The sequence below is a fragment of the Rhinopithecus roxellana genome, chromosome 5, assembly GCF_007565055.1.
Source record: "Rhinopithecus roxellana isolate Shanxi Qingling chromosome 5, ASM756505v1, whole genome shotgun sequence".
NCBI lineage: Eukaryota > Metazoa > Chordata > Mammalia > Primates > Cercopithecidae > Rhinopithecus > Rhinopithecus roxellana.
In genome coordinates this window covers 119,956,924-119,976,961 of record NC_044553.1, presented here as the reverse complement: position 1 = coordinate 119,976,961, position 20,038 = coordinate 119,956,924, and the positions used below count along the sequence as shown (strand labels likewise).

Sequence of the window (20,038 nt, the reverse complement as noted above, 5' to 3'; positions counted from 1 at the left end):
AGCTAGTGTCTTAGTTTAAGAAAACAGATGAAGAAAGAAACTTTGTGGCAGAACTAATTACAACCGTCTTTTGTGGCCAGATGCAACGGCTCACACCGGTAATCCCAGTGCTTTGGGAGGCCTAGGCGGGAGGATCATCTGAGCTTAACAGCTAGAGACCAGCCTGGGCAACATAAACATAGTGAGACCCCCCCATCTTTACTTTTAATTAAAAAAAAAACAAAACAAAAAACCATCTTCTCTATGCAAACAGGAAAAAAATGGAACTGTTGTCTACTGTGGCTGCTTGATTACTCTAGGGTCTCAGAATACCCCAAAATGCAGGCCTCAGGAGCAGCTCTCTCTGACCCTCTCCCTCCCTCCTGTCTTTGGCCCCTCACTCTCCCCGGAGGCCAGCCATAGAAACTAGAATCCTTCTTCCTCAATGCAGGTCATAGAAACCAGAGCCCTTCTCCCCCAAAGCCAGATATTGAACCCAAAAATATTACTCTAACTTTCTCCCACACGTTTCTGGGTAAAAACTGGCCATAAATAAATTATCTGACCTACCTCGTTTGCTTGCAGGTCCTAAGACCCCTCCATCCCAGAGAGAGTCCTGCCCCATACTCAGAAGGAAGGAATGCTGCAGAGAGAGGCCAAGAATCTACATGGACAGGCCTTGCTGGGTTTCCCCACTCAGGTTATTGGCCTTCTGGTCCAATTATATTTCTTTCTTCGGTTTTTTTTGTTTGTTTGTTTTTGTTTTTGAGACTCAGTCTCGCTCTGTTGCCCAGGCTGGAGTGTAGTGGCATGATCTCAACTCAATGCAACCTCTGCCTCCCAGGTTCAAGTGATTCTCCTGCCTCAGCCTCTAGAGTAGCTGGGATTACAGGCGCGCCACCATGCCCAGCTAATTTTTGTATTTTTAGTAGCGATGGGGTTTTCATTATGTTAGTCAAGCTGGTCTCGAACTCCCGACCTCAAGTGATCCGCCTGCCTCGACCTCCCAAAAGTTCTAGGATTACAGGCGTGAGCCACCGCGCCCGGCCCATCGTGGGATTTCAACTCTCTACACCAGCTGGACGTGACAGCGGACTCGAGGAGGCGCAGGTGCCGGTGGTCTTGGCTCAAGAATGCAGCAGCCGTGCTGGGCTAATGCGCCTTGGAGGTTCCGCCCTGCAGGCGAGGGAAGCAAGGGTTCGCTCAGATTGACCTTTGGGTTTAAGCTAAAGCGTCAGTAACTGACATCCAGGTTTACATGGGGCATCCTGGAGAGGGTCAGCCTCGCAAGCGGTTCTGCTAATCACCCAGCCCCGATTCCGCTAGCGGGTCCCGGTGGGTCTCACGCCTGTAGCTCCTGCGGAGCCGGGCTTTCAGCGGCGCCCAGAGAAGCACCCGCCGAGCCTGGCAGCTGGGTCCCGGCTTCCGCGGGACACTGGAGGCGTCGGAGGCCCTGGCCCCGCCTCCTCCCCGGCAAGGCCCAATGGGGCGGCGGGCCCGGCAGCCCCGCCCCGGTGGTGTCCGCGCGGCCCGCGCCCGCCAGGCCCAGCGTTAGCCCGCGGCAAGGCAGCTGGGAGGAGCGACGCGCGCTCGGACCTCTCCCGCCCTGCTCGTTCGCTCTCCTGCTTGGGATGGCCGGCTACCTGCGGGTCGTGCGCTCGCTCTGCAGAGCCTCAGGCTCGCGGCCGGCCTGGGCGCCGGCGGCCCTGACAGCCCCTACCTCGCAAGAGCAGCCGCGGCGCCACTGTGAGTGCCGCGCGGAGGGTCCAGGCGGGCGCGCGCCCCCAGCTGCGACGTGGCGGATTCCCAGGCTGGGGCCGGGGAGTGCGTCCAGCCAGCCCGCAGCCAGGGGACGGCGGGGTCGGGCGCTCAAAGGGCCGGGGGGCAGCTTCGCTCCGCGCTCCCCCGCCTGGCGCTTCCTGGCCGGGCCAGGCGCTGGGGTGGGACTTGAGGGACGGTGGCAACTGGTGGCCCGGGCGACGGCCAGTTCTGCGCGGGCGGGGGCTCGGGGCTGTCGCGCGCCCCTAGATATTTCGGGAAGGGGTCCTGAGAGTGTCCCGGACCCGAAGGGTGGCCTGCCCGCCCTGCGCCCCTGGAACGAGACTAGCACCCGCTGGGGGCTGGAGCACCCCGCGCGCTCCCCTGGCGAGAGGGAGGGTCGTGGCGCGGCCCCTGCTCAGACAAAGACTGGGAGGCGGGAGGCATGCACTTCCCCTTCCTTTTCAGCCAGGCGCGCGCTGATACCAGGCCCACGTCAGCTATTTTTGGAGCCTTTTACACAGCTGGAGGAGCGTCCTTTTTAATTTTCCCCTTTTGTTTGGCCGCCCCCACCCCCACCCCTTCGCCTTCATCGCTGCACTTGAGGCTCCATCCTGGGGCCTCTCCTTGACTTGACCTGCCTTGGCAGGCACATGCCCTCCCTTCCTGGCTCACTCGCCGCAGAGACCTGGCAGCCCGCGCAAAATGTCACTTTGCGGAATTGTTCCCACGGCTTCTGGGTACCCTTAGCTCCCTGCTTAGGAGAGAAGACTAGTCAGGTCGTGATAAGCAAGACTTAGCCCGAGCCTCCGTTACCAGCGCAGGCTGCCTTGCCTGGCATGTGGGCATCGGCCTGCCCCCTCACCCTGGCTACCCAACACAGCTACAAAAGGCAGGGAACACTGTAGGTCCCTTGGCCCTGTCTGATGCCTGTTGTCATGGAAACCCCTATCCTAATCTGGCCAGGAGCCCCTTGCAGTGAGCCAGGAGAGTGAGGAAGAGGGGGTGGAGCCCGCCGGCCCTGGCCTGGCCGGAGGAGGTAATGGTTAACCGGATTGTGGGAGCAGCTGACTAGAGCTGGGGGGTAGGGAGGCTTGGGCCCCAGTCCTGCCTCCCCTGCCAAGGAGAAAGGGGCATGTCTGCTTTTGCACCTCTGGGAATCTGTCTCAGGGATCAGCCCAGCAACTCCCAGGTTCCAAGTGTTCCAGGCCCCTAAGATTCCCATATAGCACACCACCTTCAGCAAAAATACGGTGGAAGTGAGCTACAACCTTTAATTCTCCCTTCTTTTCTGCCTTGATGGTAAAAAAAAAAGAAACAAAAAACACAACACAAACAGGAACACAAAGCCCCTTTTAAGGGTCCTGAATTTGGATGCAGAAAAAACAGTCAGTTGTGGGTCCTTCTAGAAGTCCCCATGTGGGTTGGTTATGAATGGGGAAATTGCTTGGTTTTTGAGTTGGACATCAGACTATACAGTTGCGACTCTGCCAGCTTGTTACCTGGCAACACAGCTGGAGACAGAATACTTGGCATTCCTCTTGATGACAAGGAAAGAATATTTTTGGGCTAAAAGAACCCCGTGTCTTTGCTGCCTGGTAATTCCTGCATACATCTTTTCCTATTTTGCAACGCCATAGGCTTCCAGCGACTGCTGGTGATGTTTCTGGTAAGTTAGAGCTTGGGGCAATGGGGGCCAGTTCTGTGAACCGCCCAGTGGGAGAATTACTTATCTAACCTTCCTTTACTCCACTCCTAACCCAGAAATTTCTTAATTCTTGTCCCTTAAGTGTGCAGATCTTTCTGCCATGTCAGATAAGGCCCTAGCTGCCCTGCCAGAGCTGATTTGGGTGGTTGTGTTTAGGCCTAGTAGGTACTGAGGAAAAGCCTCTTTGGAATGGCTGAGGCCTGCTCCCACATCTACTGTGTGAAGTTGAGGGCTCTTGGGCTGGTTCCATTCAGGGTATGAGGTGCTGGAAACTGCTCTCGGATTACTGGAAGCTGGGGTCTATGGCCTTCTCTGGGGTTTATACTCTGTAAACCCATGTTAAAAATACCAGCAGATTACAAATATTAGTACACTGTAGGTTGTAAGCTTCTCCAGGGCATGGGGCCCAGTGCTGGTGAGAGATGCCACCTGTGTACATCTGGTGCAGGCTGCTGGTAAGAATTCACTGGCCCCTGTGTGGCAATGCACACCAGATGAGTGAGAGGGGAGGAAGCACATCTAGTGAAACAGAAGGTAAGGGGCAGGGCAGCCCTGACCACAGATGGCGTTGACTTCAACTTGACCTTTATTTATGTCTTTGACAAAAGTAGTGTACTCCTACTTTGTGCCAGACACCATGCCGGGTGCTGGGGATAGAGCTGGAAATGAAACCAGCAGAGACTCTTTCAAAACCCTTAGGAGCTCCAACTCTGATGTGGGAGGGGCAGACAGTAAACAAGATAGGCGTTGACTAGCATGATATATGGGTACAAGAGCTAAGGAAGGCCAGGCACTGTGGCTCACACCTGTAATCCCAGCATTTTGGGAGGCTGAGGTGGGAGGATTGCTTGAGGCTGAGAGCTCCAGACCAGCCTGGGCAATATAGTGAGACCCCGTCTCTACAAAAATAAAAATAAAATTAGCCAGGCACAATGGCGCGTGTCTGTAGTCTAGCTACTCAGGAGAATCACTTGAGCCCAGGAGGTCAAGGCTGCAGTGAGGTATGATTGTGCCACTGCACTCTACCCTGGGTGACAAAGCAAGACCCTGCCTCCCCTCCCCCCAAAAAACGAGAAGAGCTAAGGAGAAAAAGACAAGAAAGGTATGTGCACAAAAGTTTGGATAGGGCAGCCAGAAAAGTCCTCACTGAAGGAATTGCTGAGGAGGGGAGGAAGCAGGCCATTTTCTGGAAGCAGGGGAAGAGGGACTTGCAGGTGTCAGGGGCATGATGGAGGAGCAGAGAGGATGGTGTGAAGGCTGGCTCAGCAGGCACCAGGTTGAGTGACGGGATGAGGTTCAGCAGTAGGGTCTGTAGAGGGCTCACAGGCCGTTTTTGAGAACGTTGGCTTTTACTTTGCAGGGTTTTGAGAGAAGTGCTGTGATCTGATTTCCATCTTATCAGGAGCATTGTAGCTTCATGACCTGGCAAGAGAGGATGATGGCTTGGATCTGGATGGTGGCACTGGGGATGGTGAAGAAGTGGTTGGATTCTGGATATTTTGAAGGAAGAGCCAGTAGTGGGGAAAGGTTCCAGTTCAGGAGATTTTACATAACGATCTAGATACGCAGCAGGCACTCACTCATGGCAAGGATGGGCTTGTCTGAGGGTGGCTTCTGGTTTTGGTGGTTTGGATATGGATAGGAAAGAAGAGAAGGAATGAAGGATGACACCAAGGAAACTACTAGAGTTTGTTCCAAATTGGCTGTTCTGGCTGGGTGGGGTGGCTCCCAGGACTTTGGGAGGCTGAGGCGGGTGGATCACTTGGGGCCAGCAGTTCGAGACCCACTTGGCCACCATGGTGAAACCCCATCTCTCCTAAAAATACAAAAATTAGCTGAGTGTGGTGGCGGGCGCCTGTAATCCCAGCTACTCAGGAGGCTGAGGCAGGAGAATTGCTTGAACCTGGGAGGTGGAGGTTGCAGTGAGCCAAGATCATGCCACTGCCCTCCAGCGTGGGCAACGAGTGAGACTCCGTCTCAATAAATACATACATACATACATACATAAAATAAGTTATACAAAATTGCTGTCCAGCCTTCTTGAGCCCCCAGGAATTGGAACCTTTCCCCACTTCTGATCCTTTGCTGGGACATGCTGACTGAGCAGCCTCTCTGCTGAGAATATGGGTCGGAATGTGGAGGGAGCAGTTATGCCTGGGGCTGGCTGCCTGTGACTGGACCTGTAGCCTCCTGCTGGGAGCAGCAGGAAGCCAGGGATGGGTTTTGAAATCCTTACTTGGTATTGGGTGCTAGGAGCCCCAGACAGGGAGGAGAGTCGGCCTAATGGGCCTCTGGTGAGCGGTGTCATTCCATCCTGCACTCTTGCCAAGAGGCCAGTGTTTGTGCATCAGCTGAAGATTCACGGTGGCTGTCACTTCAGAGGTTTTCAGGGAGGCCTAACTGCTGCTCCATGTATTTCAGGGTAGCTTGTCACCACTTGTCTCCCAGAGAAGGGCAGACCATGGCTGTATCTCCACCATACAGGCTGAACAGCAGACAGGGGTCTCAAACTCCAGTGCCCTGGGCCACACTGGAGGGCACTTAGCTGTCATGGAGTGAAGTGAGAGGCCCCCCTCAGCCCAGCCCATCCTTGCCATGAGTGAGTGCCTGCTGCACATCTAGATTTTTATATAAAATCTCCTGATTTTTTTTTTTGACTGGTTTAAATTTTTATTATTTTGGTAAAAAATGTATAAAACTTACCATCTTAATCATTTTTCAGTGTACAGTATTGTTAAGTACATTCACACTGTTGTGCAACCATTACCACCATCCATCACCAGAACTTTGTCACCTTGCAAAACTGAAACTGTCTACCCATTAAATAACACCTCCCCATTTCCGGTCCTCAGTCCCTGGCAACCACCATTTTACTTTCTGTTTCTATGAATTTGACTATTCTAGGTACCTCATGTAAGTGGAATCATATGGCATTTGTCTTTTGTGACTGGTTTATTTCATGTAGCATAATGCCCCCCAGGTTCATCCACTTTGTAGCAGGTGTCAGAATTTCCCCCCTTTTCAAGACTGAATCATATTCCATTGTAGATACAGTAGTCCCCCTTATCCTTGGAGGATGCATTTCAAGGCCCCCAGTGGATACCTGAAACTGCAGAGCCTGTAGATACTATGTTTTTTCCTATACATACAGATCTATGATAAAGTTTAATTTATGAATTAGGGACAGTAAGAGATTAGCAATAATAACTAGTAATAAAATAGAACAATTATAACAATATACTATAATGAAAGTTACATGAATGTAGTCTCTCTTAAAATATTGTGCTGTACTCACTATTTTCGGACTATCGTTGACTATGGGTAACTGACACCAGAGGTAACTGACGTTATGGAAATAAAACCTTGGATAAGGGGGGACTATATCACATTGTCTTTATCCATTCATCTGTGATGGACACGTGGGTTGCTTCTACCTTTTGCTATTGTGAACATTGCTGCTATGAACATGGGCATACATATATCTCTTTCAGATCCCACTTTCAATTTTTTTTGGATGTATATCCAGAAGCAGAACTGCTGGATCATAATAGTAATTCTTTTTCTTTTAGCCGAGGAACACCCATACTGTTTTCCACAGCAGCTGCACCATTTCACATTCCCACCAACAGGGCACAAGAGTTCCAGTTTCTCCACATCCTTGCCAGCACTTTATTTTCTGTTTTTTTTTTTTTTTTTTTTTTCTGATAGTAGCTATTTTAGTGGTTATGAGGGGATAGTGGGGTGATATCTCATTATGGTTTTGATTTGCATTTCCCTAATGATTAGTGATGTTGAGCATCTTTTCATGTGCTTGTTGGCCATTTGTATATCATCTTTGGACTTGAAATGTCTATTTAAGTCTTTTGTCCATTATATTTATTTCCTGTTACCCAGGCTGGAGTGCAGTGGCGTGATCTCTGTTCACTGCAACCTCCATCTCCTGGGTTCAAGCAGTTCTTCTGCCTCAGCCTCCCAAATAGCTGGGACTACAGGTGTGTGTCACCACACCAGGCTAATTTTTTTTTTCTATTTTTAGTAGAGACAGAGTTTCACCATTGTGGCCAGGCTGGTCTTGAACTCCTGACCTCAAGTGATCTGCCCACCTTGGGCTCCCAAACTGTTGGGATTACAGGTGTGAGCCACGGCGCCCAGCCAGTCTTTTGTGCATGTTAACAAGGAGTTATTTGTTTTATTGTTGAGATTTACTGATTTTTAAAACTTGGTCACCAATTAAGATTTTTTTTAAAAAACCACTACCTGGAACAAGCAGAACAAGACTATGCTGGCCTCGGCTCATGTGTTTTAGGCATTTCAGTATCCCAGTGGGGTACTGGATAAGTGCTTAGTTAGCACTTGCCGGTGAGTAAATAAGCAGGTCCCATGGTCCCTGAGGGTTGACACACCAGGTCTTTGATCTTGACCTTGAACTCTCCTAGCTATGCCTGCCTGAAGCCCAACCGTGGAGCCCAGGCTGAGGCTGAAACCTGTAAAACTGGTCCCAAGTGAATCTCTTCTTAGGGCTCCAGATTATGATAGTTCATTTTTTTTAAACAAATTTGATTAGCTGTCCTCAAATGAACTCATAGGAGATGCTCCCCAGAACTAAACTAGCTCTGCAACAGCTCAACAGACTTTCTGCAGGTTCTGCAGCTCTTTCCACTCAAGCTTCAGAGAAAAGTGAAAGAATATTGTAGATTGGGTTCAAAATCCCCATCGCATCTTGGGAAAAGTGGCAGAGTCAGCAGCAGCCAGCCACCTTTTGTTCTCTAGGGAATGCAACAGTTCAAGGCTGTGTTTGTGTTCTGCGTCCCTACATCTGACCCACAGGTCTTCCAGAGACCGCATTTGGGTCAGGGACCTGGGTTCTATCTTGCCTCTGATGCAGACCACACTCTCTGAGTCTCATTATTCCCCCTAAATGATCTCTAAGATTATTTTTAGATTAAAAAAAAAAAAACACCTCTGCGTATCTTTGGAAAGTGAGTTGTTTGAGGTCTGTTAGGCTTTAGTCACTTTTGTTTTAAATGTGCTGTGGTGGTTTCTAGGCCTGCTTTTCACAGGTATTCTGTCCCTTGTCAACTTAGCAGTTGTCAGATCTTCCGACTCTTTTCTTTTTCTTTTCTTTTCTTTTCTTTTCTTTTCTTTTCTTTTCTTTTCTTTTCTTTTCTTTTCTTTTTGACGGAATCTCGCTCTGTTGCCCAGGCTGGAGTGCAGTGGTGTGATCTTGGCTCACTGCAACCTCCGCCTCCTGGGTTCAAGCGATTCTCCTGCCTCAGCCTCCCCGGTAGCTGGGATTACAGGCACATGCCACCACGCCCAACTGATTTTTGTATTTTTAGTACAGATGGAGTTTCACCATGTTGGCCAGGCTGGTTTTGAACTCCTTACCTTCAGTGATCCACCTGCCTCAGCCTCCCAAAGTGCTAGGATTACAGGCATGAGCCATTGCACCCAGCCCCAACCCAGTGTTTTCAAATAAGCATTCTCTTCCCTTCATTTGCTGTGTCTAATCTAGAGTGGAGCTGGAAGACACATCACTACGTTTCTAAGGACTGTGTGTAACACAAGAGTAAGCAGGTTGTAAGTGAGGCTGAGGAATGCTGCTTTGGGGGAAGGGCACAGCTCTCAGCCATCCTGTTCCGAGCTGGTGAGATTTCCCTGTGACTGAAGTTTTAGTAGATCTTGTTCCCTGCTCTGCAGTTGCTGCTTCTTCCCAGGTTGTGGGCAGAGGAGCAGGCTGGTGCTCCGGTGCCCCTGTCTGCTGCAGGTTGAGGTTCAACAAACCTTGTCCAAGGCAGCTGTACTGATTCATTGTTAGGTGGCCAGTTCCTGAGCTTTCTTTGAAATGCACTTACCAGACTGTTGGGTTTTCCTGCAAGTCAGACTCTCCTTCAGTAGCATCTCCTGCTCCCTACCCTCCATTGTCTCCTTGGACCTCTGATCAGCCCCTCATTGAGTCCTTTGATGCTTCTCTGGTAGGACTGACCGACCTGTGTTGACTGGGATCAAGGGTTCAGAGTTCCATTCGCAGGTGCTGTAAGCCTGTCCTTCCTGTTGAATAAGGTCAGTCCTCGTGGCTCTGCTGTTTTCAAGCTCTGTAACCTTGGGCAGTAAGCTGTTAACCTCTCTGAGCCTCAGTTTCCCACATTTAAAATGGAGATAATGGCCAAGTGTGGTGGCTCACGCCTGTAATCCCAGCACTTTGGGAGGCCAAGGCAGGAGGATCACCTGAGGTTAGGAGTTCAAGACCAGCCTGGCCAACATGGCAAAACCCCCTCTCTACTAAAAATACAAAAATTAGCTGGACCTGTTGGCATGTGCCTGTAATCCCAGCTCCTCGGGAAGCTGAGACAGGAGAATCGCTTAAACGTGGGAGGTGGGCGGAGGTTGCAGTGAGCCGAGATCATGCCATTGCATTCCAGCCTGGGCAACAGAGCAAAGACTCTGTCACAAAAAATAAAAATAAAAATAAATAAATAAATAAAATGGAGGTAATGATACCTTCTTGGGGTTATTTTTGGGATTAAATGGAATCACATTATATAGCATTGGTACCCTGTAAGGCACATAGTAGGCACTCACTACCTATCTAGATACCATTTCCTTTATCACTGCAAGTTAGTTAAGGGCTCTTGGGTTGCAAGCAACAGACAAAGTGACTGGTTAACTTGGAGAGGATTTTATTATGAGCTACACAGGGTAGCTCATAGAATTGCAGGGAAAACTGTAAAGAACTAAGTCTTGGACAAAAGAAATATCTAGGCATGGGCGTGTAGCCCCAGCTACTAAGGAGGCTGAGGTGCAAGGATTGATTGCTTGAGCCCCAGAGTCTGAGCCTGGCCTGGGCAACATAGAGAACTAAAGAGACCCTGTCTCTATACAATAAGTAAATACATAGAAGGGGAGCCCAGGCCCTCCTTAGGATCTAGATGGCAGGAGCCCCTGGACAACCTCTGATTTGGTGCTGGATGAGGCAGCCGCAGCTAGCCGGCGTTCTTTGTGTTGATCTCCTTTGCCTTCATATTCCAGGGGGAGAGGATCTGACTGGCCAGGCTGGCCCCCACCCTCTTGGCCACTGGTGGGCTGGGCATGTTTTTGGGTAGTTCTACCTAGCCAGATTAAAGTAGGGGTGGGGTGGGGAGTCCAGCCAGCTTGGGCAACAGGGCAAGACTCCATCTCCACACACACACACACACAAAAACTTAAAAATTAGGCTGGTGCAGTGGCTCACGCCTGTAATCCTAGCACTTTGCGGGGGTCGAGGCAGGTGGATCACTTGAGGTCAGGAGTTTGAGACCAGCCTGGCCAACATGGTGAAACCCTGTCTCTACTAAAAATAAAAAAATTAGCCAGGTGTGGTGGTACACACCTGAAATCCCAGCTACTTGGGAGGCAGAGGCCCGAGAATCACTTTAACTTGGGAGGTGGAGGTTGCAGTGGGCTGAGATCATGCCACTGTATTCCATCCACCCTGGGGGACAATAGTGAAACTGTCTCAAAAAAAAAAAAAAATTAAAAATAGCTGGGTGTGGTGGCATGCGCCTGTAGTCCCAGCAACGTGGGAGGCTGTGGTCGGAGGATCACTTGAGGCCAGGAGGTTGCTGCTGCAGTAAGCTATGATGGCATCAGTGCATTCCAGCCTGATCAACAGAACAGGACCCTGCCAAGAAAGAGAGAGAGAGAGAGAGAGAAAGGAAGGACTGAAGGACAGGAAGGAAGGAAGGAAAGGAAAGGAAGTAAGTGAGGATGGATCCAGGTGCTCTAAACCAGCAGTTACCAAACTTTTTGGCACCAGGGGCCAGTTTCATGGAAGACAATTTTTCCATGGGTAGCAGGGTGGTGGGCAGCGGGGATGGTTTTGGGATGATTCAGGTGTATTACATTTATTGTGCACTTTATTTCTATTATTATCACATTGTAATATATAATGAAAAAATTATACAGCTCACCATAATGTACAATCGGGGGGAGCCCTGAGCTTGTTTTCCTGCAACTAGACAGTCCCATCTGGAGGTGCTGGGAGACAGTGACATCATCACGCATTAGATTCTCATAAGGAGCACGCAACCTAGATCCCTTGCGTGCGCAGTTCCCAGGCATGAGCTCAGGTGGTAGTGCTCACTCGCCTGCTGCTCTCCTCCTGCTGTGTGGCCCAGTTCCTAACAGTCCATGTACCTGCATTAAAGGCTGTGGCCTGGTTTGCTGACCTCTCTCCAGAGCCCACCGTACTAGTCCATGGCCTGGGAGTTGGGGGCCCCTGCTCTAAGCAGTCAGGGAGCTGATTTGCAGACGGAGGAGTGGACGCTGGGCAGTTGGAGCCCTGGCTTTCTGCCACCGTCTCCTGGTGAAGGGTGGGCCTGGCCGGGAGGAGAGGTCCCCCCACTCCAGCCTCCCCAGGGGCATGATGCACTGTGTGTCCCCGCTTCTAGATGCTGACAAAAGGATCAAGGTGGCAAAGCCTGTGGTGGAGATGGATGGTGATGAGATGACCCGTATTATCTGGCAGTTCATCAAGGAGAAGGTAGTGCCCCCTCCCGAAGTGGGTGGCTCTTCAGGTGGGCTGGCCAGGGAGTGTTCTGTCCCACAGGGTCTTCTGGACTGCAGGTCCCTAGGACTCCCCTGTTGTCCTGGTTGGGCAGCAGCAGCGGTTTCTTCCCCTCTGTCTACCCTTCTTTCACATCTGGTCCGCTAATTGTTCGGAAGTCGTCAGGCAGGGGCCTGTCCCCAGCAATCTGTGTTGTGCTGGTGCCAAATCCCACATGTTGTGTCAACTTTGAGCAGCTTCAAGGTTAATCCTGTATCATTTCCGTCTTGATCCCCTACATTTTACCTCACTTCTTGAAAAGGAGTGAAAGGGGAACAGGGCTGGTGTGCAGGGCAGTGCCCCGGCCTGCAGCTGTGGTGTGCCGCCCTGGCAAAGGGGTCCCAGCATGGCTGCTTGGCGTCTCCAAAGTTGCCGTGGTCTGTGTATGTCCAGGAGAGCATGTAGTCCTTGTGAAGGCGCCACACTGTGTGTGCATTCATGGGACACAGGTTGAGAACTGCCACTTCCGATTGTCAGATCTCAAAGCACTTGAGGAGAGGAGGAGACCAGTTGTGTGGAGAAATCTAGATGCACTTGGGGTTGGGCTTTGGCTGAGTCGGTGGGCTGTGTGAGGCGGGCAGATAGGCACAATGGGGGAAGAACCCTCCAAAAGGCTGCAGCCTGGCCTGCCAACCTCTCTCCAGAGCCCCAGCCTCTGCCAGCTCTAGCCAGGCCCCACTGAGAAATGGCTGACTCCAGCTTTCTGCTGCGCCCCTCCACTCATCCCTGTTCTGACTGTCTCCTGCCGTGGCCTGCAGACTTCCTATCCTGCCCTTTGTTGTCGTGTCCCTGAATCGCTGGGGTGACGCCTTGCTCTGACCCTCTGTCCCCAGCTCATCCTGCCCCACGTGGACATCCAGCTAAAGTATTTTGACCTCGGGCTTCCAAACCGTGACCAGACCGATGACCAGGTCACCATTGACTCTGCATTGGCCACCCAGAAGTACAGTGTGGCTGTCAAGTGTGCCACCATCACCCCTGATGAGGCCCGTGTGGAAGGTGCGAGGGTGTGGAGGTGGGCGGGCCAGGGAGGGTCACAGGCTTCTCCCACCTGCCTCTCCAGACTTGGGGTGGGGCAGTTGGCCACCTCACTCATCTCGGGACTAGGAGGTTGGGAGGCTGTAGAGCTGGGGCTTTCATGAGGCCAACTGCACCTGAGGCTAGTCTCCCTGTGTGTGCCTGGTGGACAGTGGGGCCTCAGAGGTCACTGTTGATGAGGCTGGGGCAGGCATGGGAAAGGGGCTGGCCTCAGGTTCCACAGTTAGGGCACAGCAGAGCTGAGGACAGAATCTACGTCTTCCATCTCCCAGGACAGTGATGTTTCTGCTGCACTCTAGGGCTCTGACAGTGGTAGATGTCATTGGTGACAGGGCTGAGGAGGAGGAGGAGGAAGGTAATGCTGATGTAGTCACAGTAATGATGGCTTCTTTGGGCAGCAGTCCATTCTGGCATGGACAATCTTGCAGGCAGGTTTGCAGAGAGATTGTGCAGAGGAGTGCTGTGTGTAAGGCCTGTGTCCTTCAGAGCCTCAACAGCCTCTGGGGGAACATCGCTGTTGCCCTCCTGCCGCTAGCTTGGCCTTGCAGGTCTGCTCCGTCCCCATGGTTATGCAGGATCCCTGAGAGGTGCCCCCACCAGGCCTGGACTGGCTTCTGGTCCTTCGCTGTTGGGGCCGCTCTCGAGGGTTCCATGAAGAGACAGCAGTGTGTGGGCAGAGAGGCTAGGTTTGGATAATTCGAGAAAGGATGATTGAGGAGTTTTCTGAGCTCTCTTTTCCTACTTTCCACAGTCAGAGGGAGCTGGTGGGAAGCACTCAAGATACATCTGCAAACTCCCCAAGCCTGCCCCTGTCCTGCAGGTCATGCCTGACCCACAGCACTGGGATCATTTGAGTGCTGAGCTCTTCATTTCGCCTGAACCCTGGGAGTTATGTATCCCCATTTATGGACAAGGCAGGAGAGGGTCACAGCCTTAGGAACTGGGGCGGCGTTGGGGCCAGGACTGGAGCATGCGGGGGGGGCAGTGTGTTGTCAGGCTTCGTCAGACAAGCCCTTCTCCCGGACTGCACTCCCTCCATGTGTGATGTGGGAATCATAATGGCCAACAGAGCACTTAGCATGGACCGGGCACTGTTCTAGGCCCTTTACACACGAGCTCATTTAGTCCTTATGACAACACATAGGCTAGGTATTTTTCCAGTAATTCTCTTTTACAGCTTCAGTTGAGTCACTTTTGTAAGCCTCACCATTAAAATTGGCAGACTTGGCTCACACCTGTAATCCCAGCACTTTGGGAGGCTGAGGCAGGCAGATCACCTGAGGTTGGGAGGTTGAGACCAGCCTGACCAACATGGAGAAACCCCATCTCTCCTAAAAATACAAAATTAGCTGGGTGTGGTGGCACATGCCTGTAATCCCAGCTATTCGGGAGGCTGAGGCCATCTCTTCTAAAAATACAAAATTAGCTGGGTGTGGTGGCACATGCCTGTAATCCTAGCTACTCGGGAGGCTGAGGCAGGAGAACTGCTTGAACCCGGGAGGCGAAGGTTGTGGTGAGCTGAGATCGCGCCATTGCGCTCCAGCGTGGGCAATAAGAGCAAAACTCCGTCTCAAAAAAAAAAAAAAAAAATTGGCAGACTCCAGAGCCCACACATTTGCACTCTAGACTCCACTGCCTCCCTCGTGAAGAATTTTAGGACCGCCATCTGGCTGTGTTGTTGCTTGGGGTTCAAATTCTGGTTCAAAGGTGGCAGCTGCAGTGGGACCACTTTATCTCTGTCCTCACAGAGTTCAAGCTGAAGAAGATGTGGAAAAGTCCCAATGGAACTATCCGGAACATCCTGGGGGGGACTGTCTTCCGGGAGCCCATCATCTGCAAAAACATCCCACGCCTTGTCCCTGGCTGGACCAAGCCCATCACCATTGGCAGGCACGCCCATGGCGACCAGGTAGGCCAGGGTGGGAGAGGGGATCCACTGACCTGGGTACCCCCCGACCGGAGCTCCTGGCCTAGCCATTCTCTTGTCTCTGCAGTACAAGGCCACAGACTTTGTGGCAGACCGGGCTGGCACGTTCAAAATGGTCTTCACCCCGAAAGATGGCAGCGGTGTCAAGGAGTGGGAAGTGTACAACTTCCCCGCAGGCGGTGTGGGCATGGGCATGTACAACACCGATGAGGTGAGGCTGGCTCCGGCATCCTGGGCCCCTCCTCTCCCAGCTTGTCTCTTCATCTCTGTCTCGTGGTTTTCCTTTCTTCTGTGATGGCCTCATTCTTAGGCCACAAAGAGGCAGAAATGGCCACCAGGGCTGGGCATGGTGGCTCACACTTGTAATCCCAGCACTTTGGGAGGCCGAGGCAGGAGGATTGCTTGAGGCCAGAAGCTTGAGACCAGCCTGGGCAACAGTGAGACCCCATCTCTTGGGAAAAAAAAAAAAAGAAGAAAGAAAAGAAAAGAAGTGGCCATGAACAGCTCCAGGCGTACTCCTGCCTGCTTGGCTACCCTATCAGAAGAGCAGTGCCTCTTTACCCTCAATTGCAGCTCAAAGGCCAGGTTGAGTCACATGACCACCTCTGAGCCAATCACAGAGGCCTGGGGGAGAAAGGCTTCTGATTGGATAAGCCAGGGACACACTGTCAACCCCAGTGCTAGGCCCAGGAATTAGCCCTGCCCAGCCACTAGTCTAAGAACTGGGGAAAAGGCGGTGCTTTCCAAAGCAAAGTTGAGGGGCCTCTTGCCCCTGGGAAGTTGAGAGGGAGAGGCTGGGCCAGCAGAAACATCCTGTTCACTGCAGGGAGGCTGGTGTTAAACAGTCGTGTGGGCAGCGGGGCACCGTTCCTGGAGGTCTGGGCCTTGCCCTGGGAGGTGGGAGGTTGCTGGCAATCTCCAGGCTAGGGCACCACGCCAGGGCCCTGTCTCTCCCCCTGCAGTCCATCTCGGGTTTCGCGCACAGCTGCTTCCAGTATGCCATCCAGAAGAAATGGCCGCTGTACATGAGCACCAAGAACACCATACTGAAAGCCTACGATGGGCGTTTCAAGGACATCTTCCAGGAGATCTTTGACAAGTAAAGCCTCATCCATGTACTCTGCGGCCTTTCTTCCCTTCCCCTCATGCTGTTCCCATCCTATACCCTTGGGAGGTCACTATTAGAATGCATTTGGCTCAGCTCCGAGGCTCAGGGAGGGATCCCCAGCCTGTCAGCCTTCTGCCCTCTCCCCATAACAGACCTTTTTACTCCCAGGCACTATAAGACCGACTTCGACAAGAATAAGATCTGGTATGAACACCGGCTCATTGATGACATGGTGGCTCAGGTCCTCAAGTCTTCGGGCGGCTTTGTGTGGGCCTGCAAGAACTATGACGGAGATGTGCAGTCAGACATCCTGGCCCAGGGTATGCTGGGAGGATGCTGCTCCCTGTGGGGGTGGACTATTGGTCTTCTCTGGCTGGAGGGATTTTCAGACCCTTTCGGTAGAAAACTCTAGTGGAGCAGCAGGACTCATTGCAGGGTCCTCTGTGGACAGCAGGGGGCAAGAGCTCCCTGGCATCTGAGTGAGAGAGGATCACAAATTAGGTGTGGACTGGTGTATTACTGAGGCTGCTCTTAGAGAGAAAGGAGGGCACAGGAATTCCAGGGCTAGGTTGTCAGCCTTAGGTTGTTCCAGTCCATGATGGAGCCTCATGACTGATTCCAGTAGGAAAATGGGATCAAGCAGGACCGGAGGTTCTTTAAACTACAGCGAATGCTTTTTGCATAGTGAACCTCATGGATGGAAGAGAATGTCGAGGAAGCCTGCAAACCCCCAAGCCCTAGGGTGTCCTACAAGACAAATCAGATTGCAGTAAAAAGATAGGTGATGAGGTCAGGAGTTTGAGGCCAGTGTGGCCAACATGGCGAAACCCCGTCTCTACTAAAAATGCAAAAAAGCCGGGCGTGGAGGCGGGTGTGGTGGCAGGCACCTGTAATCCCAGCTACTTGAGAGGCTGAGGCAGGAGAATCTCTTGAACCCCGGAGGCAGAGGTTGCAGTGAGCCGAGATTGCGCCATTGCACTCCAGCCTGGGCAACAAGGGTGAAACTCCGTCTTCCAAAAAAAAAAAAAAAAAAAAAATAGGTGAGACCGTTAGAGAAGAACAGCGAGAAATGGGCCAATTGTGTTGGGAACAAGAGCAGGAAAGGTGGTAGGCATGGGAAACAGGCAGGACATAGAGAGTGAAAGAGAAACCTAAGTTTACCAGGGCAGCGCCTGGTAAGGGGAAAAGGGAAGCCCGGGACCGGTTCTGATGAAAAGCAGAGTCGTTACTTTGTGTAAACCTTTGGCTTTACTTTGGAAAGTTCAGTGGGGATCCTCTCACCAGAACAATTCCCATGTAGAACAGAAGGATGAAACGCCGTGGCAGATGAGGCAGAGGCGTGAAAATTAACCTTAAGTGTCTAAGGAATGGTGTGAAGGTGCAGGTAAAATGGAGAAGGGATTGCTCACAGGCAAAATTCTTAGAATTCATAGATAAAGCATTTTCCTGTAGATGTTGTCCATGTTTTCTTTCTTCAATCCTTATTTTGGTGTCATGGGGGTGCCTTTGAAGCCCTGGAGCCCTTGACAATAGAAAAGTTTGCTGGAGTTGACATGTGGATTTGGGAACATTCGGAAATTAATCAAAAAGCTTGAAAGTGGCCTAAGAGAGCAGCTGCAAAAGTGATTGTCGGGAAATAGCTGACCACAGCTTTATTGTTTTGCTTGACTGTGCCTCCAGGTCATGAGCCAGGCTGGGTGGGGGCTGTGGGGGACCACAGGACTCTGTGGGGTCTTGGGCCCTGTGGGCCACAGGCTGTGGGGTGCCTGGAGCTGGTGACACAGATGAATGTTAACGTGCTGGTGATAGCCACCCTCTAGTGCCCTCCAGCCCTGTGCTGGGCCCTGGAGACCCACAGCAGGGTGGAGAGGGCTGGAACAGTCCCTGTCCTCCCAGTTGCAGTTGGGGGAGGCTGAGTAGAGCCACAAACTGTGACAGCTACAATATTGGGTTGTAGAGGGCAGGAGGGCTCAGCTGGGTGGCCCCAGGAGAGGCAAGGCCCTGAGAGAAAGGCTTTCTACCCTCCAGGCTTTGGCTCTCTTGGCCTGATGACGTCTGTCCTGGTCTGCCCTGATGGGAAGACGATTGAGGCTGAGGCTGCTCATGGGACCGTCACCCGCCACTATCGGGAGCACCAGAAGGTGAGTGCAGGGCATGGGGCCTCACAATGCCCTTCTACCTCTAGCCCACTGGACTAAGGGCTGGAAGGACGAGCCTGACCCGCCAGTCCAGGGGTGGGCAGCTGTATCTGGGCAGCCTCCTCGCTAGCTGGCTCGGCTCTTGATCCCCCTGCGACCCCCGTCCCCAGGGCCGGCCCACCAGCACCAACCCCATCGCCAGCATCTTTGCCTGGACGCGTGGTCTGGAGCACCGAGGGAAACTGGATGGGAACCAGGACCTCATCAGGTAAGCATGGAGGGAAAGGCCGGAGCTGCTCAGGACAGGCTCTGGGTCCTGCCCTTGCACAGATGGGGTCTCATTCTGCCCCATCCCCCGTAGGTTTGCCCAGACGCTGGAGAAGGTGTGCGTGGAGACGGTGGAGAGCGGAGCCATGACCAAGGACCTGGCAGGCTGCATTCATGGCCTCAGCAAGTGCGTGGCCTGGGGTGGTAGGCAGACCCTGGGGCCAGGTGGGAGGAAGCCAGGGGACCCTTCCTAAAGTTCCCCTCATGAGTCAGCTTAGCTGCCAGGGGGCCTGGGGCAGGACATATCCATAGCCCCAAGAGATTGCTTAGGCCAGCGTCTGCAGACCAGGCCTAGTGAGTTCCTCCCCATCCCTGAGGCTGGCTGCTCAGAGCTCCTTCTGACCCTGCCCACACCCCTCTCCCAGCTTCTCTCAGGAGAGCAGTTACCTGAAAAGACAGACCCTACCAGTGCCTGCCGAATCGCTGTGGCCTCATGGCAGTGGGCTATAGCTGGCCTCTAGCCTATAGCCTGGGTGGCAGGAGATGGCTGTTCTGATGCCCAAGCTCAGGCTGTTCCGTGGAAGGGCCTGGAGCCGCCCCTGATGTGAGTGGTGCTCTCTCTGCAGTGTGAAGCTGAACGAGCACTTCCTGAACACCACAGACTTCCTCGACACCATCAAGAGCAACCTGGACAGAGCCCTGGGCAGGCAGTAGAGGGAGGCGCCACCCATGGCTGCAGTGGATGGGCCAGGGCCGAGCCGGCGGGTCCTCCTGAGCACGGCAGAGGGTGAGCCTCACAGCCCCTCTCTGGAGGCCTTTCTAGGGGATTTTTTGTAAGCGAGATGTTTTTAAAAGCATATGTATGTTTCCCCTCATGGAGATGTGAGGCAGGAGCAGTGTGTTTTACCTCAGCCAGTCAGTATGTTTTGCATACTGTAATTTATATTGCCCTTGGAACACATGGTGCCATATTTAGCTACTAAAAAGCTCTTCACAAAACTGTCTGCTGTGTTTGTCCCTGAGGGGAGGAGTTGTGGGACCCTGAGGCAGAGGCCCTGCTAGAGTTGGCAGGTTCCCCTAGGGCAGACCAGAGCACCTCAGGAAGGGGCTGCCACCGCAGGGAGGGGACCAGGCAGCCCTGGGATCCCGCATTCCACAGGGGCCCCCTGCGGAGCTCTCAGACACTCAGGGCACAGGCCTGTGAGTTCCCTGGAAATTTCTAGCATGATCCAGTTTCTGTGTCCAGTTCTGCATTCTGAGAGTCAATCAGTCCCTGATAGGTTGTCATTGATTGTTTTCTTCGTTGGTTTTAACCTTCTAAACATCTCCAGATCACTTTCTTAGCCTTTTTCTAGGTACTAAAAACAAGTCCTACCCACACCTGCCTCACACTTCTCCTTTCCAAGGCTGACTGAGTTTGGCAGGGCTTGGGTGTGGGTGAACGAGGGCCCCGCATTGTCTAGGCCAGCGGTTCCCAGGCTTGGGTTCACTTTCACCATGCGTTGGAAAAACTAGAAAAGTAAGCTTGTGA

At 52.4% G+C, this 20,038-nt stretch overlaps 1 protein-coding gene across 3 annotated transcripts; it reads left to right on the top strand.

Moving 5' to 3' along the window:
• Positions 1 to 1,452: 1,452 nt before the first annotated feature.
• Positions 1,453 to 19,506, top strand: IDH2 (isocitrate dehydrogenase (NADP(+)) 2). 3 transcript variants are annotated; one of them, XM_030931196.1, is made up of 11 exons: positions 1,453 to 1,725; positions 11,875 to 11,966; positions 12,863 to 13,028; positions 14,816 to 14,976; positions 15,062 to 15,205; positions 15,957 to 16,093; positions 16,271 to 16,422; positions 18,131 to 18,243; positions 18,411 to 18,508; positions 18,602 to 18,694; positions 19,134 to 19,506. In XM_030931196.1, exons 1-11 carry the CDS (start codon positions 1,611 to 1,613, stop codon positions 19,219 to 19,221), a joined length of 1,359 nt encoding a protein of 452 aa, XP_030787056.1. In that variant the 5' UTR covers positions 1,453 to 1,610; the 3' UTR covers positions 19,222 to 19,506. The 3 variants fall into 3 exon arrangements, with proteins under 3 accessions (XP_030787056.1, XP_030787057.1, XP_010376918.1); XM_030931197.1 differs by lacking the exons at positions 11,875 to 11,966; positions 12,863 to 13,028 and having other exon boundaries at positions 1,503 to 1,725; XM_010378616.2 differs by lacking the exons at positions 1,453 to 1,725; positions 11,875 to 11,966; positions 12,863 to 13,028 and adding an exon at positions 13,867 to 13,887.
• Positions 19,507 to 20,038: the final 532 nt, after the last annotated feature.